The sequence below is a fragment of the Amblyomma mixtum genome, chromosome 3, assembly GCF_055824585.1.
Source record: "Amblyomma mixtum isolate Tamu chromosome 3, ASM5582458v1, whole genome shotgun sequence".
In the NCBI taxonomy this organism is placed as follows: Eukaryota; Metazoa; Arthropoda; class Arachnida; order Ixodida; family Ixodidae; genus Amblyomma; species Amblyomma mixtum.
Genome location: NC_143014.1, coordinates 119655223 through 119678439, shown reverse-complemented (window position 1 = coordinate 119678439; position 23217 = coordinate 119655223). Strand labels below are relative to the sequence as shown.

General features: G+C 48.4%; 1 protein-coding gene across 2 annotated transcripts in view; it reads right to left on the bottom strand.

Moving 5' to 3' along the window:
* The window catches only part of LPCAT (lysophosphatidylcholine acyltransferase), a 100256-nt gene that overhangs the window by 45063 nt on the left and 31976 nt on the right, over positions 1 to 23217 (bottom strand). For both annotated transcript variants that reach the window (XM_089580930.1, XM_089580929.1), the window contains exons 2-3: positions 1561 to 1700; positions 1031 to 1176 (exon numbers count right to left, since the gene is read on the bottom strand). In XM_089580930.1, coding sequence (XP_089437056.1) covers positions 1031 to 1176; positions 1561 to 1700 — 286 coding nt within the window. The remainder of the gene's footprint in view (positions 1 to 1030; positions 1177 to 1560; positions 1701 to 23217) is intronic.

Genomic DNA, 23217 nt, shown 5'->3' with positions numbered 1-23217 from the left:
CGGCATGCCGCGGGGCGGCGGCCGTCCCCCGTTAGTTTGCTGTGCATGCCCACGGCGGCGGCTGAGAGGGAGCGGAAGGGGGGGGGGGGGGGGGGGGGCGCTCGCACGGCCACGCACGCGACGTCCAGGCCCTGCGGTGGCTCCTCGGAGGAAACCGAGTTAACGGAGCGCGCCCGGAAAGCCGGCTGCTCCGCGCGACAGCTGTGCAAACAGCGCGACCTCGGAGACGCAACATCCGTCGGCCGAAGAGGCGCGTTTCCTCAGCTCGCGGAGAACGCGGAGCGCAGGAAACGCCACCCCCTCCCTCTTCGGCCTGACCCTCACCGCCGCACAAAGGACAAACAAGAGGAAAGCGTCACTCCCGAGCCCGATGCACACGCGCAAAGGCACCTCGGAGAATTCAGCGCACGCAACGCGTCCAGCTCGGGACAATGAGAGAAGGGGTTAAAGTTTCCTCCGTAGTCCTCGGCAAATATTTTCCCTCGGACACACCTCTAATAAACTAAGCTCGCAGGCAGCCGGGAAGGACCCTCGTCCGCTTCTTCTGCCCTGAAAACACGCACACACAAGAGAAAAAGAGCACAGTTTTTGTTCCCTCTTTGTCACACTCCCCGCGTATACATGCCATATTTACCCGCCATGTTTGATCGTGATCCCACCGTATGCAAAAGCTAGCGCACGTAGCTCACACAGCGGTTCAGGTAACGAACTTGTGCGCAGAAAACGAGGCACGACTAGCGGAGCGCGAACCTGCCCAGCGGGTCCGTGTCAGGAGCTGCAGGCCTGGACTGCCTCAGCGAAAAGGAGGACTACGCCAACAATCGAAGCCTGCCACTGAGTAGCGAGGCTTGCTTCACCTTTGCGGCAACATCCTCGTCGTTAACAAACGGCTACACGTGCACAGGAACAAAAATAAGATAGAACGAAACCTAAAACATGCTTTCCCATGCAGGACATGCCGGCGGCGGCAACATGCTCGTGCCAGCCTTCCGCGACCGGAGGTAGTGCAGGCAGCGGCGGAAGGGCGCACCTGCGGAATCCCGTGAGGGGCTTCTCGGTCCGGTCCTTGTGCGAAAGTCCCAGCTGGCCCAGGTAGCAGCCCAGCCAGGTGAGCAGCAGGAAGAAAATGATCAACACGATGCGCACCGGAACCACGATCACCGACATCAGGGCCACCTGGCACATAAGGCAGAGCGACCGTGATGCACTACACTCCTCTGACCTCGACAGTGGGCGTCCATGGTCGCCCTAATCCGCCTAACACATGAGTTACCCCCTGCCTGCACAGGAAAGGCACAAGTTACGGCTCCGCATCTTACGAGACTACAGACAGCGATCGCCGCCATCATTAAGGGAGTTTCGTGTGTCCGCGCAGGACGGCCGCAGACCCAATACCCGAAAGAGCACCCTGCTAAAGTCAGTCTTTATTGATTTTTTTTCCTTCTCGCAGCGACGAGCAACAGCGGCAAAACCCAATACGCGGTTCGCACCCTCGAGAACGCCACCGGCGGGCGGCGCTCCGGTCACCACGCAAGTTAACCATATATAGGCCATACGCACCTTGATCTTGTCGGCCCGTGTGAGGTGGATGCGGTAGTGAAACGGATTGGGCGCCAGGTCCCTAGGCGGCGAATAGGAGCCGTCGATCAGCCGGCTCGTCATGTTGTCGATCTCATCGGGAGCCTTCAGTTGTGTGTAGTCTGCGAGACATGAGCGCAGGTCATGCAGTGCAGCGACTGCGAGACAGATACGAACATGCATCTCTCGGTCGAGGCGAAATCCCCTCTCCTGGGTTGAGTAATAACTTCGCCATGACTTGGTCCGACACATTGACATCATCCAGTACCCGCTTTCCGTAATGACAACAGCAAGAAGTGCGTCTAGTGGTCCACTGTGTCAAGCAGCATAACTTATACGTGCCGTTGTTAAAATGCTCTTTTCCTGACTCAAGCGTTAGCGAAATGATTATTGTGTCATGAGACAAAAAAAAAAAACCTAGACGATGCGTAACACCAACTGGTTGTGAGAAACCAATAGATAAACCGAAACGTAAAAACAAGCGTTATATATAGCCGCTTTTTTTCCTTGATCTAGAGTTACCTGACACTAAAAGTCTTCCTGGGAAATTTAAAAGAAATCGGAGAGCCAGAAGAGGGCAAATACGGGCTGGTTGGTACATGCTTTACGAATTGGAAAAACAGCGCAATGAAAGACGACACAAGAGAAGGACAAAACACCAGCGCTGGTGTTTTGGCCTTCTCTTGTGTCGTCTTACATTGCGCTGTTTTTCCAATCCGTAAATCGGATAGGATGTTTTTTTCTTTATTCTCTGTCAAAGTTCACCATTTTTCGAATTCTAGATGATTTCAACGCCTAATTAAAAATTATCTGCCAGTTCTAGAAGCACAACTTTTGTCCGCCGATAGCAAAAAGGGCGGATTAATACCGAGAAAAAATTTTAGCCTCATATTCTTTCTCCTTAAAAGTGCACTGAAGAGGAATCCGAACTCGTCTTTTTGCCGCGGGAACTCGATCTACACGTTCCAAGCATTCTTAGAAACTTCCAATTATTGCCCTGTGCGGCCGATTTCCGTTATTTGAGTCGGATTAACGTCCGGCTCCCGCCTTTTTTTTTATGAATTCGGTGGGAGGAGTCAACCAACGCATGGAGTGCCTTTCAGGCAGTCGCGCGGCGGCTTTGCTTTCGCTTTTATTTTGTTCCTTTTAGGTTTCCTTGAATAAATAGATCTAGTCAGAGACTACACAGCTGCAAATTAGGCCCACGGAAACAAAAATACGAGTGGACTCTGCTTTCGCCGATCACTCCGTATCACTCCGCCGATGGCAGAGCGGCAAGCCGCCACGGGACTCGTTGAAAGGTTGGCGACTCCTCCCACCGTCTGCGGGGAATTAAAAAAAAAGAAGAGGCTGCAGCCGGGACGTTTAATCGGATTTAAATTAGGGAAATCGGCCGCACAGGGCAATAATTCGAAGTTTCTGACAACGCTCGGAACGTGTAGACCGAGTTCCAGCGGTGAAAATACCAGTTCAGATTCCTCTTCAGTGCACCTTTAACCCATTATTGTTCTGCAAACTGCCCTTATTGGAATGTCTTATTTTTTCAACAATGTTCGCGATTTTTTGCTGCCAAATTATAGCAGCGAAAAAATATCTTTGCAATTGCTTCTAACAGAAAAGTTTGCATACAATTACTGAAAAAATAATCAGGTTCCGCAATTCTTTCTCTTTTAACTTTCTGCGGGGATCCAAACTAGCGATTTCGCGAAATCGCAAAAGCGAAGTTTTCCACCTCGTGTGATATATGCTTTTTTTTTGTCAAAAAAAAAAAAAACTACAGTGTTTCTTGCAAAAATAAGCACGATTCCCCTGTGTCGACACATTTTCCCGTCACATATAAAAATTTCATAGAAAACAAAAAATGCTCATGGGACTCGGCTGCCGCTCTTATTATGAACACAGCCATATGTATAGGTGAAGGAAGCCAACAGCCCCCGAAACAAAAAAGCACAGGGGAGTGTTTCTATTATTTTTTTGTGACGTTGATCATTGGGAGATTAAAAGCGTAATTACTTCATCGCTCAAAGATAATAAATTTTAAAGCAGAAGAAAAACAACCGCATGTCGCCGGTGGGATCCGAGCCCACGACCTTCGAATTTCGGTTTCTGTGGCTTCCTTCTTTCATACGGCAGTCCCAGCTAAATGTAACCAACCTTTTAAAGAAGACGAAGTGTTCTTTTAAAGAAGACGAAGTGAAACCAACTGAGGATTGTTCAGAGTCGCGTGGCCTAGTCTTCAGTATTTGTTTCGTTCTTCAAAGGTAATTAATTAGTTAAGCTTAATTAGCTAACTTTTTAATTATTGGCTTAAGGAAGAAAGTGCAATGAATAAGTTTTAGATCGCCTCGAAAAACCGCTAGTAGCGCTGTTTAAATCAAGGTACGATTTACGTAGCTTCATTTATTGGCCTTAAAAGAAAGTTTTCACGTGACCAGCTGCTCGCTCACATCTCTGCCTCGATGTGCACCGAAAGTCTCATCGAGGAGAGCACTTTAAAAAAAAAACACGATTGTATTCTCTAAGGCGCGTCCTGGGACATTGAAATGACACCGTTTTCACGTGGAAGTTTTTTCTGATTGTGGGAGTTATGGTTAAAGACCGGTAAAATAACTACTTTACGTAAATATTACCTGGCTGCAAATGCTTCAGTCAGCTGTTTTTCAAAGCGATCTACAACTTTTCCATTGACACTTTGTTCCTGAAGTCAACAATTAAAAAGTTAGCGAATTAATTAAGCTTAGCTAATTAGTTAAGCCTAGGTCATGAGACTCTAAACAACCCTCACTTGGTTTCAGACGGCTAGGACATCCCGTGTTCTTTAGAAGCTTGGTTACATTTAGCTGGGACACCTGCATATCATAACAAGTCCATTACAAGTCCATAAAGAGGGGGCTTCACTTACGACTTCACACAATTTTTAAAAATAGGCTTTTTGAGTTAGAAGACCGCTTTTTTCGACTTTGCATTGTCAGCGGTGGTGTAAATCATAATACAGCTAATAAGTGCTAACTAGTAGGCTGTTTAACTAATATTGAGCAGTTAACTTTTAACTATTACGATTAGGCTCCTTCATTATTGAGAGGCGTGTAGCCCACCGTAAGTAATATCCGTATCAGTTTCTAGAATTTCGAAAACGCAGTTAACCTCGGGGCTGTGGCTGAACAAATTTTGGCTACTTCGACGAGTTACGTGCACTGAGGACGTTGCATTGCGTGCAAGCTTCTAGAAAGCGCATGTATTTTGGCGCGATGTAGGCAAAATTTGGTGGGCCACAGTGCCGAGGGTAACCTCATTTTCGAAATTCTAAAACAGATATGGATATTACTCACGGTGGGCTACACGCCTCCCAATTACCCTCGGCGCTGTGGCTCGACAAAATTTGGCTATTGCAACTAGTTACGTGCACTGGAGGGGTTGTTTTACCTGCATGCTTTGCGCAAGCGCATGTGTTTTGGCACGATGTTAGCAAAACTTTTTGAGCCACAGCCCTAAGGGTTATCGGGTTTCCGAAATTCTAAAAACTGATATGGATATTACTAACGACCGGCTACAAATCTTTGATTGCAACTAGGCGCCTAACTCACTAGTTAAAAGTTAATAATTAAAATTAAACAGCTTACTGCTTAAAACGATTCACCGGTTTTCTCGTTCCCTGTGTGCGTGTGCGTGTGCGTGCGTGTGCGTGCGTGCGTGCGTGCGTGCACACACACACACACACACACACACACACACACACACACACACACACACACACACACACACACACACACACACACACACACACACACACACACACACACACACACACACACACACACACACACACACACACACACACACACACACACACACACACACACACACACACACACACACACACACACACACACACACACACACACACACACACACACACACACACACACACACACACACACACACACACACACACACACACACACACACACACACACACACACACACACACACACACACACACACACACACACACACACACACACACACACACACACACACACACACACACACACACACACACACACACACACACACACACACACACACACACACACACACACACACACACACACACACACACACACACACACACACACACACACACACACACACACACACACACACACACACACACACACACACACACACACACACACACACTACGTACTATAGCGTAGACGCATACCGGACCAGCCGGCTACCTGCTGCGTATGGCCAGTGGCAGGTGCGCGCCCTCATGCGCAAGACATCCGGAAGATTCGGTATACGTCCCCCTAGTTCGTCTCCGCTATGCTAAAACTCTCTAATGTTATCCGCCTTACCACCTGGTCACGCCTCAGGTGACATCCGCATTGGACGGAACCATCTATCAATCGTTTTCAAAAAAAAAAATCCAGCACCTAAATGTTTACTCTTCTCTAAATGCACTTCCTTTGCGTTCCGAAAAATACTACTGGAAGCTGCATACCGAAGACTATTGCGGGAACGCTACAACCAGAAAATACGCGAAAATTAATTAGCTGTTTAGAGCAGCAAAGGTGCATCTACGTTATAAGCCCATAAGGTGCGCTGCAGTGGAAGGTTCAGCAGTAGTTTCGACCACATGGTACTCTTGAACATGCACCGAAATCTCGGAACAGGAGCGGTTTTTCATTCGACGGCAAACTGCTTAAGTTCCAAGTTGCGTGGACGGGGAACAGCATTCGTTTACTGCACCCCAATATCGACTCGAGTAGGACAGAGTGCATTCCTTCACCAACTCCGTCGACCTGGGCCACGCGTAATGAATGCAACACTCCACCGCCCCTAGGGCATCACCTCGGGGTTTATCGACGGCCTAGTCAGCACCAGCTATCGCGTCGGCGGCACTGCGCCTTCGTTTGGCCTCAGCACGCATTTCAGGCCGGCGTATACAGTTCAGCCGCCGACCTGCTGCGGGCTTGCCACAGATGAAAGCGATAAGCGGCACGACGGGCTACGTCATCGCAGCTTCGCCGTCCTTGCAACGCGTTTCCTCGTGTCTGGCAGCAGAAGGTGAACGCGGGACGCGAGGCCTTCTGTGCAACCATAAGATCTGTGACTTTTGGAAACGTCAAAATGATTTACGAAACAACCGCGAGATACTTCGCCTTAACAGACAGTACTATCAGCGATGAATGAAACACGAACAGCAAAATGAGATCTCAGCTGGTGGAAGCTCAATGCTAGCGCAGGCTCATTTCCCATCGAAGGTGCAAAGACTGTCCTTTAGAAGTGTTAATCGACCTGGCTTATATTTCCTCTGTAGCAGCTAATATATGTTTGTGCTTTCAGTGCACTGCCATCAGAAGCCCCATCGCGAAGAATAGGCGACGCGTTCGGCGCAGTGTTGTGTACACTTGCCACTTCGCGCCTGCCACAGCTGCTACATGCAAGAACCACCTGGCACCTGCCACGGTTCGCAGGTGGCAAAGTGGAGAGAAGAAAAACCCGCTCCCCTTGCAGGGAAGAGGAGGGAGAGGCCGGACGGTGGCTGGCACGGGGATGATCTAAAAAAAATAACTTCGTAAAACTAATAATGATTAATAAAATATACATAAGAAAACATAATATACGAGAATAATATGCAAGAAAATATGAAGAAAAGATATGAAGTATATGAAAAGCAATTGTAAAAGCAAGGAGAATACCTTATGCTAACGCACTGTCATGGCATAATGATAATTAAGCAGCCTACATACGGACGTGCTGAGCAGCGTTACTAGAAGAAAGTAAGGTTGGTGGCGACAGCCTGGTGGTCAGAATGTTTACACATGTTGCCGAAGAGTTCGTGCTCCCTGCAATGTTGCCAGCGCGCTGTCCTGAACAGTGTGTTAATAAGCCAGTTTAATTAGATCCTCCGTGTAAGCAAAGCTGCTGAAGTCGCCGTGTGCTGAAGCAGCTAGCACGTGCAGTGGGCGCTTGTGCTAAGTCCTTCTTGCGGTCGTATGCAGTACGATCGATCAATCAATGCTGGTTGGTTGGTTTATGGGGTTTAACGTCCCAAAGCGACTAAGGCTATGAGAGACGCCGTAGTGGAGGGCTCCGGAAATTTCGACCACCTGGGGTTCTTTAACGTGCACTGACATCACACAGTATTTAAGGGAAAAAACAGCGCGACGAAACACGGACACACGAAGAAATGACACACACGAGCGCTGTGTGTGTGTCATTTCTTCGTGTGTCCGTGTTTCGTCGCGCTGTTTTTTCCCTTAAATGCATTACCAACTAGCCTGGAACCTTGCTCTTCTGAATCACACAGTACACGGGCCTGTAGAATATCATTCTGCTTAGGATCAATCAATGCTACTTTTTCGACGCTCATGCTGGTCCCTGTGCTCACGAGACGGGGAAAAGGACTAATTCAACATGTCAGAAAATAGGTGCTCAGCGTGTATACGAGGTTCGCGACGAGCGTCATGGGGCAAGTTACGGTGCTGACGCTACGCGTGATATTCTTGCAACTGTTCTCTCGCTTTCTCTTTGCGCGCTTGTCGTGTGATGTCCACACTGATACTTCACTGGAGAGGAGGGAAATAGTGGCTGTGCTGCGAGTACAGAGTCGATCACACGTGTCCGGAGTGTTCGGACGGTGTGCTGCGGAGCAAATGAACTGAAATCTTTTCGCAGCTGCTTTGCTAGCGGTAAGGCGATGGTGCCTGTGCGGTTCACGTCTCGATTCTGCTGCTCTCCAGCGCAAGCATTATCAATGAAAGTCAATACCTTCTTCGTAATTTCTCTTCATTCTCCCCGACCGGCACCTTTCCAGCTCTCTAGACAAGTGATCGACTCTGTACCTGCTCTGCCTGGATGTGTTTGCTTTTAGTGACGCGCTCGCGCTACCGAACTGTCGGCGCTGAAGCATATGATGATCCACTTAAGGGAAAGATCGAATGATTTGGCTCTCCTCACATCTCTAGTGCATGGGCTACGGGCGGTAATCATACGCGCGACGTCACTGCAAGAAAACTGCTTTCACTTCTGCGTCGTCATCCACATGTTGCATAGCAATGACCAGAAGATAACGGAAGCCGCGGGTTTTTTTCTTTTTTTTGTTACCTCAAAGATAGCTTCCCTATATGGAAGATATTAAGGCGGAAGCCTTTAATGCCTCATCGTTGTAAGCAGGAGTTGTCGACAGAAATGTCACGTTTTTCAATTGGTCGAAATGGTCGTGACGCCACAGTGCGCGAATTTCAAACAGGGACAATTGTACTTTGGCTAGTAACCATGCTACCAATTAACGGGATGGTACAGCGATGCTCCAAGTAAGTGGGACTGAACTAGTTAATTAAACAATTAGCCTAATAAACCTTTCTAGTCAGACCAGAAAGACAAATAAAACCGAGTAGGAAATTGGTCGAGTTGGGGAATCGAACCAGGGTCTCCGGAGTGCGAGACGAGCACGCTAACCACTACGCCATGCCAGCTCGATGGTTTGGAATGAACAAAGACGCGCCTAGTGAATACGGTGTCTTCGTTCACTCTCATCTTCCTCCCTTCCCGTTACGGCGAGGTTCAGGTGTCCACCGAGGTATGCGAGACAGATAAATTTCCTTTCCTTAAAAACCAATTTACCGACGAGCGAGGCGTAGAGCCAAACGGGCGATGGCGTCCTGTGGACTCCCTGGCAGCGTTGTAAGACGCTGTCGCGTTCCACTCTTAGAGGCAAAGATTAACATCTCAACCACACATCAGTGGCAGAAGCAGCAACACCGCGCTTAAGGCGTTCGCCTCACCGCACTTTAGGTCAACAGGTCAACAAAGTGCCCCCCTGAATTTTTTTAGCCATCGGTCCTACCTTCATTCGTCTGTCCTGGCTGTTCTGGACAGCGTTGCGCCAGTTCTCGGCCACCGCGGTGAAGATCTAAAGCCCTAATTTCGAAGTGTCTTCCATTTGGGGCGTGATGACGGTATTTACTTTTCTTCACTAGGAGCAACGAATCAGATTAACCTCGAGCGTCGCACTGCCAGTCATTCACTTTCTGTCGGCGCTTTGAGGTGTAGACGCTATCTCTGCGTTAGCAAATGAAGTCCGATGCCTCCGCCAACATGTCTATGTCGTATGTTCTTTCTGTGCAATACAAGGGTAACGACGCCGTGTTTGTGTTTACAGCCTGTTGTCCATATACAACGGATGCGTCAGATTGGCTGCAGAGGGGCAAAATTATTTGCTCCAAGTCATAAACGGAGCGTGACATTTTTGAACGCCAAGAGTTCTACAGCGCGAGCGCGACACCAACCGCTAACATGACCAAGCCGAGGCATGGAATCACAGCACACCAACTATTTCTCGCGCTCCGATGAATAATCAATGTGTACATCACACGACAAGCGCGCAAAGAGAAGAAGAGAGAATGGTTGCAAGAACATCACGCACAGCCTCAACACCTTAAGTGGCTATATGATGGCGATCGTAAAGTTCATACCCTTTGGGCGCTTATTTTCTGAGATTATGACGCATGAGTTCTCCGTCTCGTGAACATAGCGGGACTCGCGTAAGCGCCGAAAGCGCAGCTTTAATAGATCGAACGTTCTGCATAGGAGCGTACAAAATACGTAGCGAAGGCGTCAATAACACATGCCAGCTGTTCCAGCACAACATCGACTTCGCTAGCGTTACGTGCGCGGAGGATCCGAATTCACTCATTAACACAAAGCTTAGGATAGAGCACAATAGCAATTATTCCACAAAAAAAGCAAACACGCCGGACTCTGAACAAGTTTATAAGTTGCCAATTTCCAGGGAATAAAACGGAAATTCAAGAAAACAGCGCTTGAGAAAACTCGCAGATGGCTCAAAGAGCCGCTACAGAGCTCATTTGAACGTAAACACACGGTATTGTACGCCAGGAAGCCGAAAATTACGGAGAAGCACACGGAATCTAATTAAATATGGCCGCCAGCATGGTGCATTACTTTCCGAAAAACTGTATGCAGTTTTCTGTAAACTAACCCACCATGCTAACGGCTACTCCATGCTCTGAACCACAGCGGAATTCGAAGAGCGAAAACGGAAGGCGCACGTCGCACTAGCTTTTCTCAGCTTTGTTATCAGGGAGATCAAGAAAGAGCAGCGCGCACCCTCGAAGCCGGCGCGCGCCTAGCGGAGAGCAATCGCTCCTGACTCGGTCGGAGCGGCCTGGGAACTTTTGACCACCACTGCTTACAAGACAAAAAAAGAAAAAAGAAAAATGAAGCTCACTACAATCACTCGGACGACTGCTCAGAGCTCCGGCCAGAAGACAATGCGACAATAAAAAAATACACGTCCTTACATATGCACGGTACGGCTTCTCTTATGTACTTCAATGCTCATCCTACAATTTGACTGAACAAGCGCAGCTCCCGGATGCCCTATAACTGCAGGGCGCTTAGAACGCCTTTGGGGCATAGACCGTAACTTTTCTTTTTTTTTTTCTCCTTCTTTGTCCGAACACTTGACCGGCTTCGTCCCGGACGGGCGTCGCCAAGATAAAAAGTCGGTTCCGGAGAAGAGGTCCGATTCGATTAGCGTAAAGTCCTGAATAAAGTGCTAGCGAGGATACATATCCTTCCTAATTTTTTAATCACGTCCGTTTGTCTCGCATCGTGGGCAAGAATTCTTTATTGCTCAAATAGAGAGCATAATTAAAAAGAAAAAAAAAACACGCAGTCACGAGCGTGATGCTATACGAGACTACAGCATGAACGCATGCGCCTTTCCTCTCCTCATCACCAGTGCCCGAGTGCGCGCTCTATGCACCGCGCCTTTCCCTTTCGGAACGCTAAGCGCGATCGAGCGAGGATAAACAGAAGGCTTTGCGCGGCAGTTACCTCTAGTGTTAATGTATCTGCTCCGGCAGAGAGCATATACCGGGTATTTCAGCGAACACTTTCAAAAATTTTCAAAAATAGCCATTTTGGGGCAAAAATATGGCTTTTGCGGCATAGTATTACCAGTGTTGGCGGACACCAGAAAACCGGTGAATCGTCTTTAGTTAGCTGGTTAACTAATTTTTAATAATTAACTTCTGAACTAGTAGAGTTAGGCGCCTAGTTGCAATTAGAGAATTGCAGCCGGTCATTAGTAATAGCCATATCAGTTTTTAGAATTTCGAAAACGCGATTACCCTCGCCGCTGTGGCTCGAAAAAATCTGGCTGCATCGTGCGAAAATATATGCGCTTTCGAAAGCATGCGGGCAAAGCAATCCCTTCAGGGCATGTAACTAGTAGAGGAAGCCAAATTTTGTCGAGCCACAGCGGCAAGGGTAATCGCGTTTTCGAAATTCTAACAACTGATATGGCTATAACGAACGACCGGCTACAAATCTCTAATTGCAACTAGACGCCTAACTCTAATAGTTCAAACGTTTATTATTAAAAATTAGTTAACCAGCTAGCTAAACACGATTAACCGGTTTTCTGGTGTCCGCCAACACTGGTAATAATATGCCGCAAGAGCTATATTTTTACGACAAAAAGTCTATTTCTGAAAATTTTTGAAAGTGTTCGCTGAAACAATATTTATAGAAGCACTAGTTAGGGCGCCACTACTGTTTTTTTTTTCTTACGGCATAAGTCCATGTATTCTACAGAGACTACCTTCTGCCTTGTCTGCTGTACTATACTGCTTATTCCTCTTCTTCAGCTCCTTCCTAACATGAATAACCTGTTCTCCCACTTACAGGGCCTTGAATGCAGTGTTCGCTAATAAAGGCATGACTGCTCTTTATTGTAGGTCAACCAGGGCCGACATCGAAAGCAGGGAATCTAGAGGCTAAATCTATCCTATAGAATTAAAACGTGCCCGCGTTGCATAGGGGTCCAAATAGCCCGAACAGAGCTCCAAATTTGCTAGGAAGTACAGAAGATGCCCGTCTTTGGGAAAGACAACCAAAGCGAGGCTGTTTAAGAGAGCAGCGCGGATTAGGCGACACAGCGTCGAGGGCGGCGCAAATAAATGCGTGTGGTCGCATCGCACGCAGATGAAATTTTTCGCATCACCGCAGACCGCCTCTGCGATTCGGGTTCATACGATACACGCATATTTTTACAGTATTCGTTCTTCACTTATAGGCGACACCTTCAAAATACGCTGCAACTTGTTTTCCTCTCGTGGTATGTCGCCATGAGCCAGTATACGATCAGAGCTGGACACTAAGAACGCTACATGCTCCTTTTTCACGCATGCATTTCGTGACATATATATGAACAAAATAGCCCAGTAAAAAGGTGCATGATTGAAAATGAGAGACAAAACTTGAAGAAAAAAAATCGCAATGCCTAAACGCAATCCGAGTGTAGATGAAAGCACCACTCAAAGCGTGCGCATAAGCTCTGAAAACCCTTTGCGAAGTTCTTTTCCTGTAGAGGCTCCTCGTCACGCGATTTCGAATGCGCAGATGACCAACAACCTCCTTTGAAGGCTGATTTGAGAGAAAAAAAAGAAAGAGTCCAGGCAGTCAGATAAGGTTAGCACTCTACGGGAAATGGGGTGCCTTCATGGAAGCAACGTCGAAGCGAAGCCAAAAAGTATGCAGCGGGACAGACACCAAGCTCTTCGACGCTCAAAGAACCCTTCACAGTGAATTGCTGACCTGAAGTGAGCGCAGCCACTGTGACTGCCTTCAAAGCTCTTCAACACTAGCCGACACGGACGCACCTCGTATGGCTTCAGCGCGGACAGCGAGAATTTCTTCATGACAATGTCAGAAACCGCACAACCTCATGGTCTACAGCCATTTGTGGCCGAGACGGGAGGAACAGGTAGCACGCGAGGTTTTCAAAACGTTTATTTTAGAAATAGACCGGATAAAACGGATGGACCCTGATCGGCCCGCCGCGCGTCCTCCTTTGCCCCTGTATCCTTGCGCACCCTTTCCTCTCCAATTCCCGTTCTCCAAGCCCAGGTTCCGAGCGGGTCTCCTTTTAAAGGGCAGAATTACGAGCCTTCATGTCCCAACGTAGTAACAACACTACCCTCTTGTTCACAGGCATGTGTACGGCATGATTTGCTTCTTTTCTCAATAAATACGGAATCGATCCGCTTTCGCTCCAGCTAAGATAACTGGTTTGCCGCGCCTGTGTAGTCTCCTCGTCTACCGGTTAGGAGAAGACGGGCAGCTTTAGAGTGGAACTGAACTGACCGCGTCAACTACTTTTTCTTACAGACGAAGCCGCCATGTTGGCCCGCGTAATAGGGTGCGCATCCAGCAACCGATTCAAAACTATTTCGACTCATTTCCTTGTGCGCTTTTCATTGAGCTGCTCTGTTTTCGTGCTGCAGCCTATTCGTCAAGAACTTTTCGGCTTATATACATAACTTATCTCGGGATTAAGGAATAATCGGTGCGCAACGCAGACTGTACAAGGGGGCGGGAAAAGTCGCGTACTGCTTGTTTCGCGACATTACAGGCACGGGCGTACATGCGGAAACATGACTGGAGTATAAAGGTATTGCACGTCTTATATGATTCCGAATAGGATTTTGGCTGCTTGTGTCGTAATTCTGCTTTCTCCTGTGCTGCACTACTCAATGCATCAATCTCAGATGCTGCTTGTACCGTTTGTTTCGGATGCGCTCTTTTACTGAAGACAATAAAGAATATTGTTTTGATACTGTTTCTTTGATTTACGACGAACAGCGGCAGGTGACGCCGACATCAAGCTTGCACCGTTTAGCAAGATTATTATGCAGTGCGCAGTGTAAGCTTGATGTAAGAGCACAGTGCTCCTGTCATGCTGAACAAAACGAACAGAATTCGCATTGAACGTCTTCTAAACTGCCGGCATTCGCAGACGAAAGGTTTTGTTGTCATTTCTAAACGTTTTTTGCCGTGCGGAAGAGGTTTTGCGGCAGCCTATTTCTAGATGTTTTTGACGACGCCTAGAAGACTGATTATGTATAATTTTTTTTTATCAGAACGTAAAACGAGCTGTATGGCCGATCCATAAGAGGTCTGAGGGCTCAAAATTATCTACATAACTTTCCTAGCTATTTCGACTCGGATAGTTGCCGTGATGATGTCTTCTATCTCATTTTGTGTTCCTTGGGGAGTTTTGTCACTCGCTCATCAACATACTAAGCTAATCTAGCTGCAGCGGACTATTGTCTATTTACACGGTGATTTAAAAGCATTCAACAAAACGTGACAAGAGAGCTTCTGAAGGACGGTCCCACTCAGAGCGTCAGGAACAAGTTACCTTCAAATTTGGATTCCCTTGAAGGTATCCCGAAATAAGTCAGCGCCACTCAGCGCACATGCGAAGACAGACGGGGACATTGTGCGCGTGTTTAACTTAAGGTAGCGCGGACAACCAGCGCGCCTAAGGTTGCAGATGCAAAGCAATGGAGCCCAGAGAGGAAATAAGCCGCTATCTTCCCGCCAAGAAAACCGGGAAGCCGCGCTAACAACTTGCGCGCGGAGGCCGCGTCGCCGCGAATATCTCCGATGAATTGCCGCTGCGCGGTCGCAATCTCGTCAAGGCATCTACAGCATGTGCGGGCTACTGGGAGCAGCGGCAGTTCGCCATCGCCATATCTTCTCATCGTGGACTCTCCGCACTCCCCCGAGGGCGCACGGAAGGCAAGGCTCTGAAAACGCACTGCGGGCTTCCCGTTCTCCATCGGTCCAGAGAGGCGATCCAACGCCGAGCGAGATTAGGAGACGCGATAGCGCGCACAAAGGAAGCGCTGGACCACCGTCCCGCTCTGCTTGGCCCATCTGAGCGCGCCGGCGCACACACACCGCTGCAGGGTCAATGCCGCGGCGCAACTTTCCCTTTTGGCGTACGCGTACGCGTGTGCGTAGCCTGCGGGGTGGGAAAACCGCGAGAAAACGGAAGCTAACGCCGATGCCGGGGCACTTCCGCGCCCGGACCCTCTCGCGCCGGAGGACGGGTAGAGATTCTGCGCAGAGCAGGCCACAAAACTCGAGCGAGTTTTAGCCGCAAGCGTAACCCAACTTTAGTCCCAAGCACTTGTTTCATTTTATTGTTTTTTTTTACGGCAATTGCCAAAAGAGGGAATTTCTCTGGGACCAAACAGCACCCAAGTATGCCATAACCGAAAACAACCTTGCTCACCTGCTCTGGTAAGTGAGGGTGTTTTTCGATTTTTCGGGTGGGCAAAGACGTGAAGATAGAGCAAGTGGGTGAGGTGGGGGGCTCAGGTATCACGTTCATTTCTTCGCCTTCGCTGAGCACAAAATGCCTGGCAGTCTTTTTGCGACCAGTCGTGCCGTTTCCAAAACCACGGTGGCAGACTTGGAATTCGAGCGTCCCATAGTTCTCCCCGTAGCCACGTGTATACCTCACGGCTCCCAGAACACAATTGTGAAGTAGTCAAGGGGGGCAGTAAACGAAGTACGCTTTAACGATACTTTCCTTATCGCGTCTTCGAGAGCAGAGCCCCTTGCTCGAGTCGCAGTTTCTCAAAGATATCCCTTGCACCGGGCCGGAACCACAGGACACTTTGAAGACAGCGAAGATAGCCGCGGTCTTGACAAGCGGATAACAGTTGCGACAAGGTTCGAAAACACAAAGCTTTCTAGGAGCGAAATCGGACATTCACGCCTCTGCTTGCGTCACCCCCGAGTCGCACCGCTTGTTTATGCAGATTCGAAACGAACTCTTCTACTGTCATTCCCCTTTTCCAATGCAGCTTGCAACCAAAACTACTAATATAACATCTATTCACTGCTCAGTAACCTGGAGAAGTAGTAAAAAAAAAAAAAAGCAACGCAGGTTAATTCTTAGTCATGCCAAAATATCACCGACCAGGGATCGTCGACAGCATCTGAATGTAATAACACGAGCATGCTTAAAAAAAAAAATGAAGGCTGAAAAATGTTGCGCTACGCAAACTGGATGTGCGGGAATGTGGTGCACAGCGCATGCAGGATGACGATGCGCTGACTGCACTCTGTTTGGCAAGCGCGATGGTTGGGTAATCCCGGAGACCTTGCGTTGCCGAGAGCGTCGATTAATACACTGCGCTGAACTGAACTGAAAGCCGTTAAGAATACTGAGAACAACCTAAATTTCCCACGATGCCAGAAGCAGTGCGGACCATATGGATACCGTGGACGATATAATATACGCACTGATGTAAAAAATGCACGCGCGGGCATGCGAATGTTGCTCCAACAAGAAGATACAAAAGCTTCGCGCACATGCTCCTTCTCTACGTAAATTGCAGTACGATGCTATGGTAGAGGTTTCACCAACTATATATACAGGAAATTTCACTTAAGACTTTACATTGTTTTTAAAAATAGGCTTTTTGAGTTAGAAGACCGCCTTTTTCGGTATCGCATTGTCAGTGGCGTAGTACACCAGGATACGTCTTAATCAGCAGGCTCGTTAAATAATTTTGAATCATTAACTTTTTAACTATTACCGTTAGGCTCCTTAATTATTGAAGGGCGTGTAGCACATGGTAAGTAATATTTATATCAGTTTTTCGAATTTCGAAAACGCTGTTACCCTCGGCGCTGTGGCCCAGCAAAGTTTGGCTGTTTTGACGAGTTGAGTGCACTGGAGAGGTTGCTTTGCCTGAAAGTTCCTCGAGCGCGCATGTATTTTTCTGTGATGTAGCCAAAATTTGTTGGGCCACAGAGCCGAGGGTAACCGCGTTTTCGAAATTCTAAAAAAACTTATATGGATATCTACACGCCTCTCAATAATTAAGGAGCTTAACAGTTATAGTTAAAAAGTTGACTATTCAACATTAGTTAACCAGCCTGCTAGTTAGCACGTCTTAGCTCTATTCTGATCTATTAATGCTATGCCGAAGAAGGCGCTCTTCTAACTGGAAAAGCCTATTTTGAAAAATTACGTAAAGTCTTAGGCGAAGCACCCTGTATATACTGGAGAGTGCACGCCAGAAAATGTGCGGTGACCTTGATTACACTCCCGGAAGACGCGTTCACGAAATCGTGGGTGAGAAATGTGGTGTCGGCACCACCGTGTGCGTAGCTCTGCACGCCCCAGCCGCTGCTGCAACGCATCACTGGTGCTCACGCAACGCCGCAGTACGCCTTCCTCCTTGAAAGGCTCACAGGTAAGCGATGTACGCCAAGCACGAAATCGAATTCCCAGAGAATGCGAACTCGCGCAGTAGCATGTCAGCGTTGTGGCGGAATAGCATGCGCCAGGCGCAGGCTCCAGAAGTCGGCAAGCAGCGTCTAGAGTACAACGTGCGTAAAGAAATCTGCTTTACGCGTCGTGTGCAAACTGCACACGACGCAAGACACGGACGGATGTTCTTCGGGGCTCATTAGAGTTTCCGCTCGAGCTTTTGACGAAAAAAAAAAATCCCTCGAAGAAATCGCTGCCGTTGGAAGGCTAGGAAAGCGCGGTAATTCGCTGGAATGGAATTGGAACATGACTGGGTCCGGTATACTGCCACCCGCAGTACATTTCAGCCGCTAATGAATGGAAGAACTGCGATTGGGATTCGACAGTTCGCTGTCTGCCGTACCGCCAAGCGGTGGCCTATACCGAAATTGTCGCGGCAGTCAGTTTTAACGAAGAGCTGCATTTACAAATTCCATACGGTAAATGAGATTCCGCTTGTTCTAATACGCTTCCACGTCCTCGTAATGCCGGGCCCCTACAGCTTTCGCTTGGGTGCACTGCCCGTGCCTAGCCACCATGACGCACAGTTCAGCGAAGTATAACACCAAGCGACAGTCAGTATAAAGGGGCAAGGCACGGCAGCGCGTAATTCTCAGGATAGAAGCAGCCGACCAGACCGGCGAGCGCCTGCATTCCGAAGTAAGGCGGCTGGCGGTTCGGCGAAAGTGCACGACACCAAAGCACAGCAGGCAATGTCGTGTCCCGAGCACCCGTTCTTTGCCCCACCGACACACACGCGGACCGGTTTCCCACAGCCGGGTTGATTCCAATCTACGCAGCCTTAAAACCGCGAGGCCGCCGAGCCCGCGGACAACCTAGTCGCCATGTCGATAAACATCGAAAATTCCCGCTTAATCAGCCCGATGGCATCTTTCTGAATCGAGACCTTCAGGTGTGGCGCCATCACGGTTGCATAATGAAGGTCAGCACGCTTTCGAGCTCGCAGACAGTGAAGGATACCCCGGGACCTGTTTCCTACATTTCACCATCGCACACAAACTAACGAGAATACAGTCTCTCAGGGAGCATATTATAGGCCAAGAGAACGGCGCTGAGCACGACCTGCCTCAACCTTTCGATACCTTCGGTTCGTGTGAGATTACTGTTCGCCCATGGAAAGCGACAAGGTACACACTTCCGTACAGACACAACAGTAAAAAAACATAATGCGTGAAGCCAAGCTGGAGTCGCATAACTGTATACGACGCGAGCTATGACCCCAACGCCCAACCAAGTCTGAAGGGCGTATCTGGCGCGATAAGCATGTTTGTTGCAGTCCTCGCCGTGCCACTGGCCTCGCGCTCGGGATCGGCCGCACCGAAGGCGAACGCGAACCACGCGGCCTGTGCAAAAGGGCGTCGGAACGCGTTTACGTAAGAGAGTCGTCGCGAGTTGCTCACAGCGCAGGGGCAACCGCCAGCCGTCTAGTGCTTGCATGAAGTCTCATATATATATATATATATATATATATATATATATATATATATATATATATATATATATATATATATATATGCTTGATTCGTGGGGGGGAGCAGCTAGGTCAGCTCGAATAAAAGACGGCAGTGCGACTGGGCCTTCAAAAGGCAGGCGCCGCCACGTTTCATGGACAGGTGTAGTCGCCGGTCAGTGCACGTTCCGCAAGGTTGGTCGACCTCCGACCTCACCAGCGGCGCGGCGACGCGTCACGATGGGTTTCCGCGCTAAGAAACGCTCCGCGTGGATGGGCCATAACAGAGGGGAAAATTGGCCTTTCCTCCAGCTGGCACGGAACCACAAAGCGAGAGACAGGGGCAAAAGCCGTCACTTTAATGTTGTTCACGTTGCGCGTGCAAACCTGCGCGGTTTCGAAACAAACGATAGACTCACTTGCCGTAGTTCGCTGTATTCCGAAAGCATGTTGTCCGCTGATTATTTTATCTCTCATTAGCCTGCGACTCGACGCATACACGCGCAATGAAGTGCTGCGTTCTCCTAGTAGCAGTAGTATAAAACTTTATTTCGCAGAATGGGACGGGGTTTAGGGGCTGGGGTCTTGAGCAGCAGGTGGTGTTCCTAGGTGCAGGATCCCATATTGGTTCTTGCTGCCTCCTCGGCCCGCTCAACCAGCGCAAGCTGATCTTGCGGGTCGGAGCTGGACAGAAGCTCCTCCCACTGTTCGACTGACGGGTTTGTAACTTTGGGCTCTATCGGGCTCGCCCGACAGCCCCATGTGCAGTGGTAGAGGGTGATCTCTCCGCACCACACGCATTCTGGAGTGTATTGCGTAGGCCAAATGTATGTAGCGACTTGGGTACGAGTTTGTTTGTAGCCGTCTCTCCTAGCGGTTTGCTCTGAAGCGAGAGGTTTCGAATTTTTAGCGCTCGTTTTGTCTACCGCAGACTAGCCGAATCACGCTGATTTTGTCTGTTGAGGGCAGCCCTGCTCGCATGTCTTCCGTTCCTGTGTATGCGCAGGGATTCCGTCCCGCTGTGCAGTGCCGGCGCCCATGTCTATGGCTGTCGGAGGGGTGAGGGGGTGAAAGAACTCGTGCTGTCTAGCGCAAAGACTAAGCAGGGCCAGGGCGCGCAACGGAATAAAATTGCGAGGACACTTGGCAACTAAAGTGTTCAGAGGCGAAAGCCGAAGACAACAGGCCGTGACGACTTCCGATGGATGTGACGTCACACCGTTCCTGTGGCTATATCTATACCCAAATTATACATCTTTCTGGGATCTTAAGTGTTAATTACGCTTAATTACACATTCTTCCATCTAATTTGTCACAAATCCGACGTTTTTCCGACCAGTCTGCGACTATTTTCACTATGCCGTGACAACTTCCGGTAGATGTGACGTCACACTGTTCTCGTGGCTATATCGACGTTCGAGCTATTTCGACGCAATTTCGACATTTTTGCCTATAATTAATTAACTAATTAATCTACAGTCATCAGACTTGGCTTCTAGGTTCACTTGTTCCTCCTCTATCTGAAGCAACCATTGGTTTGCTTCTATCTTTTTTAGTTGCCGAGTTAAATGTGTGTTACACGCTTTGTTAACGGTCGACAGTATGAGCCATTAAAGGCTTTCGCCTTAATACCGCTCAATGGCCAGTGTAGCGCTGTGCAGTGAGGCGAGGAGCCGAGCGTTTTCGCATAAGGAGGTGTGTCGACAGCGACGCGCCGCTTACTCCGCATGTCGCTGCGGTCGCTTCCTCTGCGCGGTGTACACGAAGCAAACGGCTGGTGAGCCACTTCGTAGACCGAAGCGTAAAGCGGCGCGCACCCTTACGCACGTGATATTTAGATACGACCAGCCTTTCGGAGCCCTGTCCCTTTCTTTTTGTCAGCGCTTTAAAATACGCTCAAAGTCAGACACGCAGTACTTTTTCGCTTGCTAATATCAGGAATTTGGGACAGCTGCTAGATAGCGCACCTAAGACTTCCGGCATATACGAGGGGGTGCTGAGAAGTTCCTGGCTTTGCACAGAAAGAATGTAGCCAGAGTTTTGAAAGTGCACATTTATTCAACATATTCCCCCCTGAGTGTGATGCACTCGTTGCATCGTTCTTTCAGCTTTTCTCGTAAATTAAAAAAAAAATTATGTGACAGGCCGTCAAACCAGCTTTCGGCAGCAAGTTTGACGTCAGCAATGTCGTCGAAATGACGACCCTTCAGATTTTTCTTCAAGTTGGGAAACAGATGGTAGTCAAAAGGGGCCAAATCGGGTGAATAGGGGGGATAGTGGACCATTTGTAAACCCAGAGCCTTAAGTTTGACAGCCAAAACTTTGGCCGTGTGCGCAGGTGCATTGTCCTGCAACAAAGGGATTCCTTTGTTCAGCTTTCCCTGGCGTTTCGTCTTAATTGCCTGTTTCAGCTTGTCGAGAAGGCCGGCATAATATTCTCCGCTTATACTACAGCCCTGAGGTAGGTAGTCTACCAGCAGAATTCCATCTTTGTCCCAGAAAATGAACACCATGACTTTTTTGGCCGATTTCTGGGCGCAGAATTTCTTCTGTCGCAGGGACCCACTGTGGCGCCATTCCTTTGACTGTTCCTTGGTTTCGGGATCATAAATGTGGAGCCATGTTTCATCCTCAGTTACTAATCTATTCAAATTGGGCTTTTGTAGTATCAAAATGGGTCAAAACAGCTCTGGATGTCTCAACTCGAGCCTCCTTCTGTTCACTGTTCAAACATTTCGACACCCACTACGCTGAAAGCTCGCGCATGCCTAGGATATCGGTAATAATAAAACCAATGCGCCCTCGAGAGATGACCAGTATCTGGGCTATCTCTTTGGCGGATATTCCCCGATGCTCAAGAATCAGCTTATGGAGAGAATCGCTTGTTGCCGGGTATGTTGAGGTTGTGAGGCCCCCCACTACGGGGCTCATCTTCAACAGTTAAAGGCCCAGTCTTGAAACGAGGAACCCAGGTTTTGACAGTGCTGCAGGAGGGACACTTCTCCCCTAGTGTTTGTGACATCTCACTGTGAATGTCCTTTGCAGACTTTTCCTAAAGAAACAAAAACTTCATCGCGACCCGTAACTCCACAAGCGTGAAACTTGCTCGTGCCTCTGCCATTTCACGTTCTACCTGAAAATAAAAATAGTTATAAAAACAAGAAACATCTGATACTTGCAGAGTTACATAAAAAGATATCTTGCTTTTTTATGGTACCAAACTAATTTTTGAATTCGACATGAAAGGGGGCAAAGCCAGGAACTTTTCAGCACCCCCTCGTATGCAGCTTCAATGGGAAAAGTCACGTTTTTGTTTTGTTTTGTTTTTTCGTATAACTAATCGTGGAGATAAAGTACTGGCATGTCCCGCATAGGTCAAAGGCAGCGGCGTCTCGATGCCTCGCGTAAAATTTGTTGCAGAATAATGTAAAGTTTGAACACTGCTTGTCTAAGGAAACGAAGATAATTTAATTAGAGCCGTTTTGGATTACAAAAACACGATTTTTGCAAAGTGTACACCTATAATCACTTTTTCCAGCTGCTTGAAATAGAACAGGGACTCTGCTCCCGTTTAGTCAATGCCGTGTTTGTCGAAACAAACATAAAAATTGTCCAAAATTGCCATTTTTACAAAGCGGTTACCGCCTCTCACGCTGCAGGGCTCTAAAGCCTTTTTCACATGCAAGCGAAAATGCTAGCGAATCCTGTCGCCGCGGCGGAAAAACCTGTTTTGAGTCGTCGCTGCGACGAGCGGCGAGGTTCCAACAAGTTGGAAATTTTCGCTGCGACGCGCCGCTCAATCGCTCAGTCGCTTGCATGTGAACCAGCCTTAATGCGTACACATGCAGGTATACGTCGCCCAACAGCCGAGTGGTCTAACGGTACACCGCACAGATAAAGATCGAACCTATACTGCCAAGCATACATGGCAAAATTACTTTAAAAAGTAGTTAAATTACATTACTGATTACCTTCCCAGAACTGAGGCAAAAGTAATTAAATAATTCCA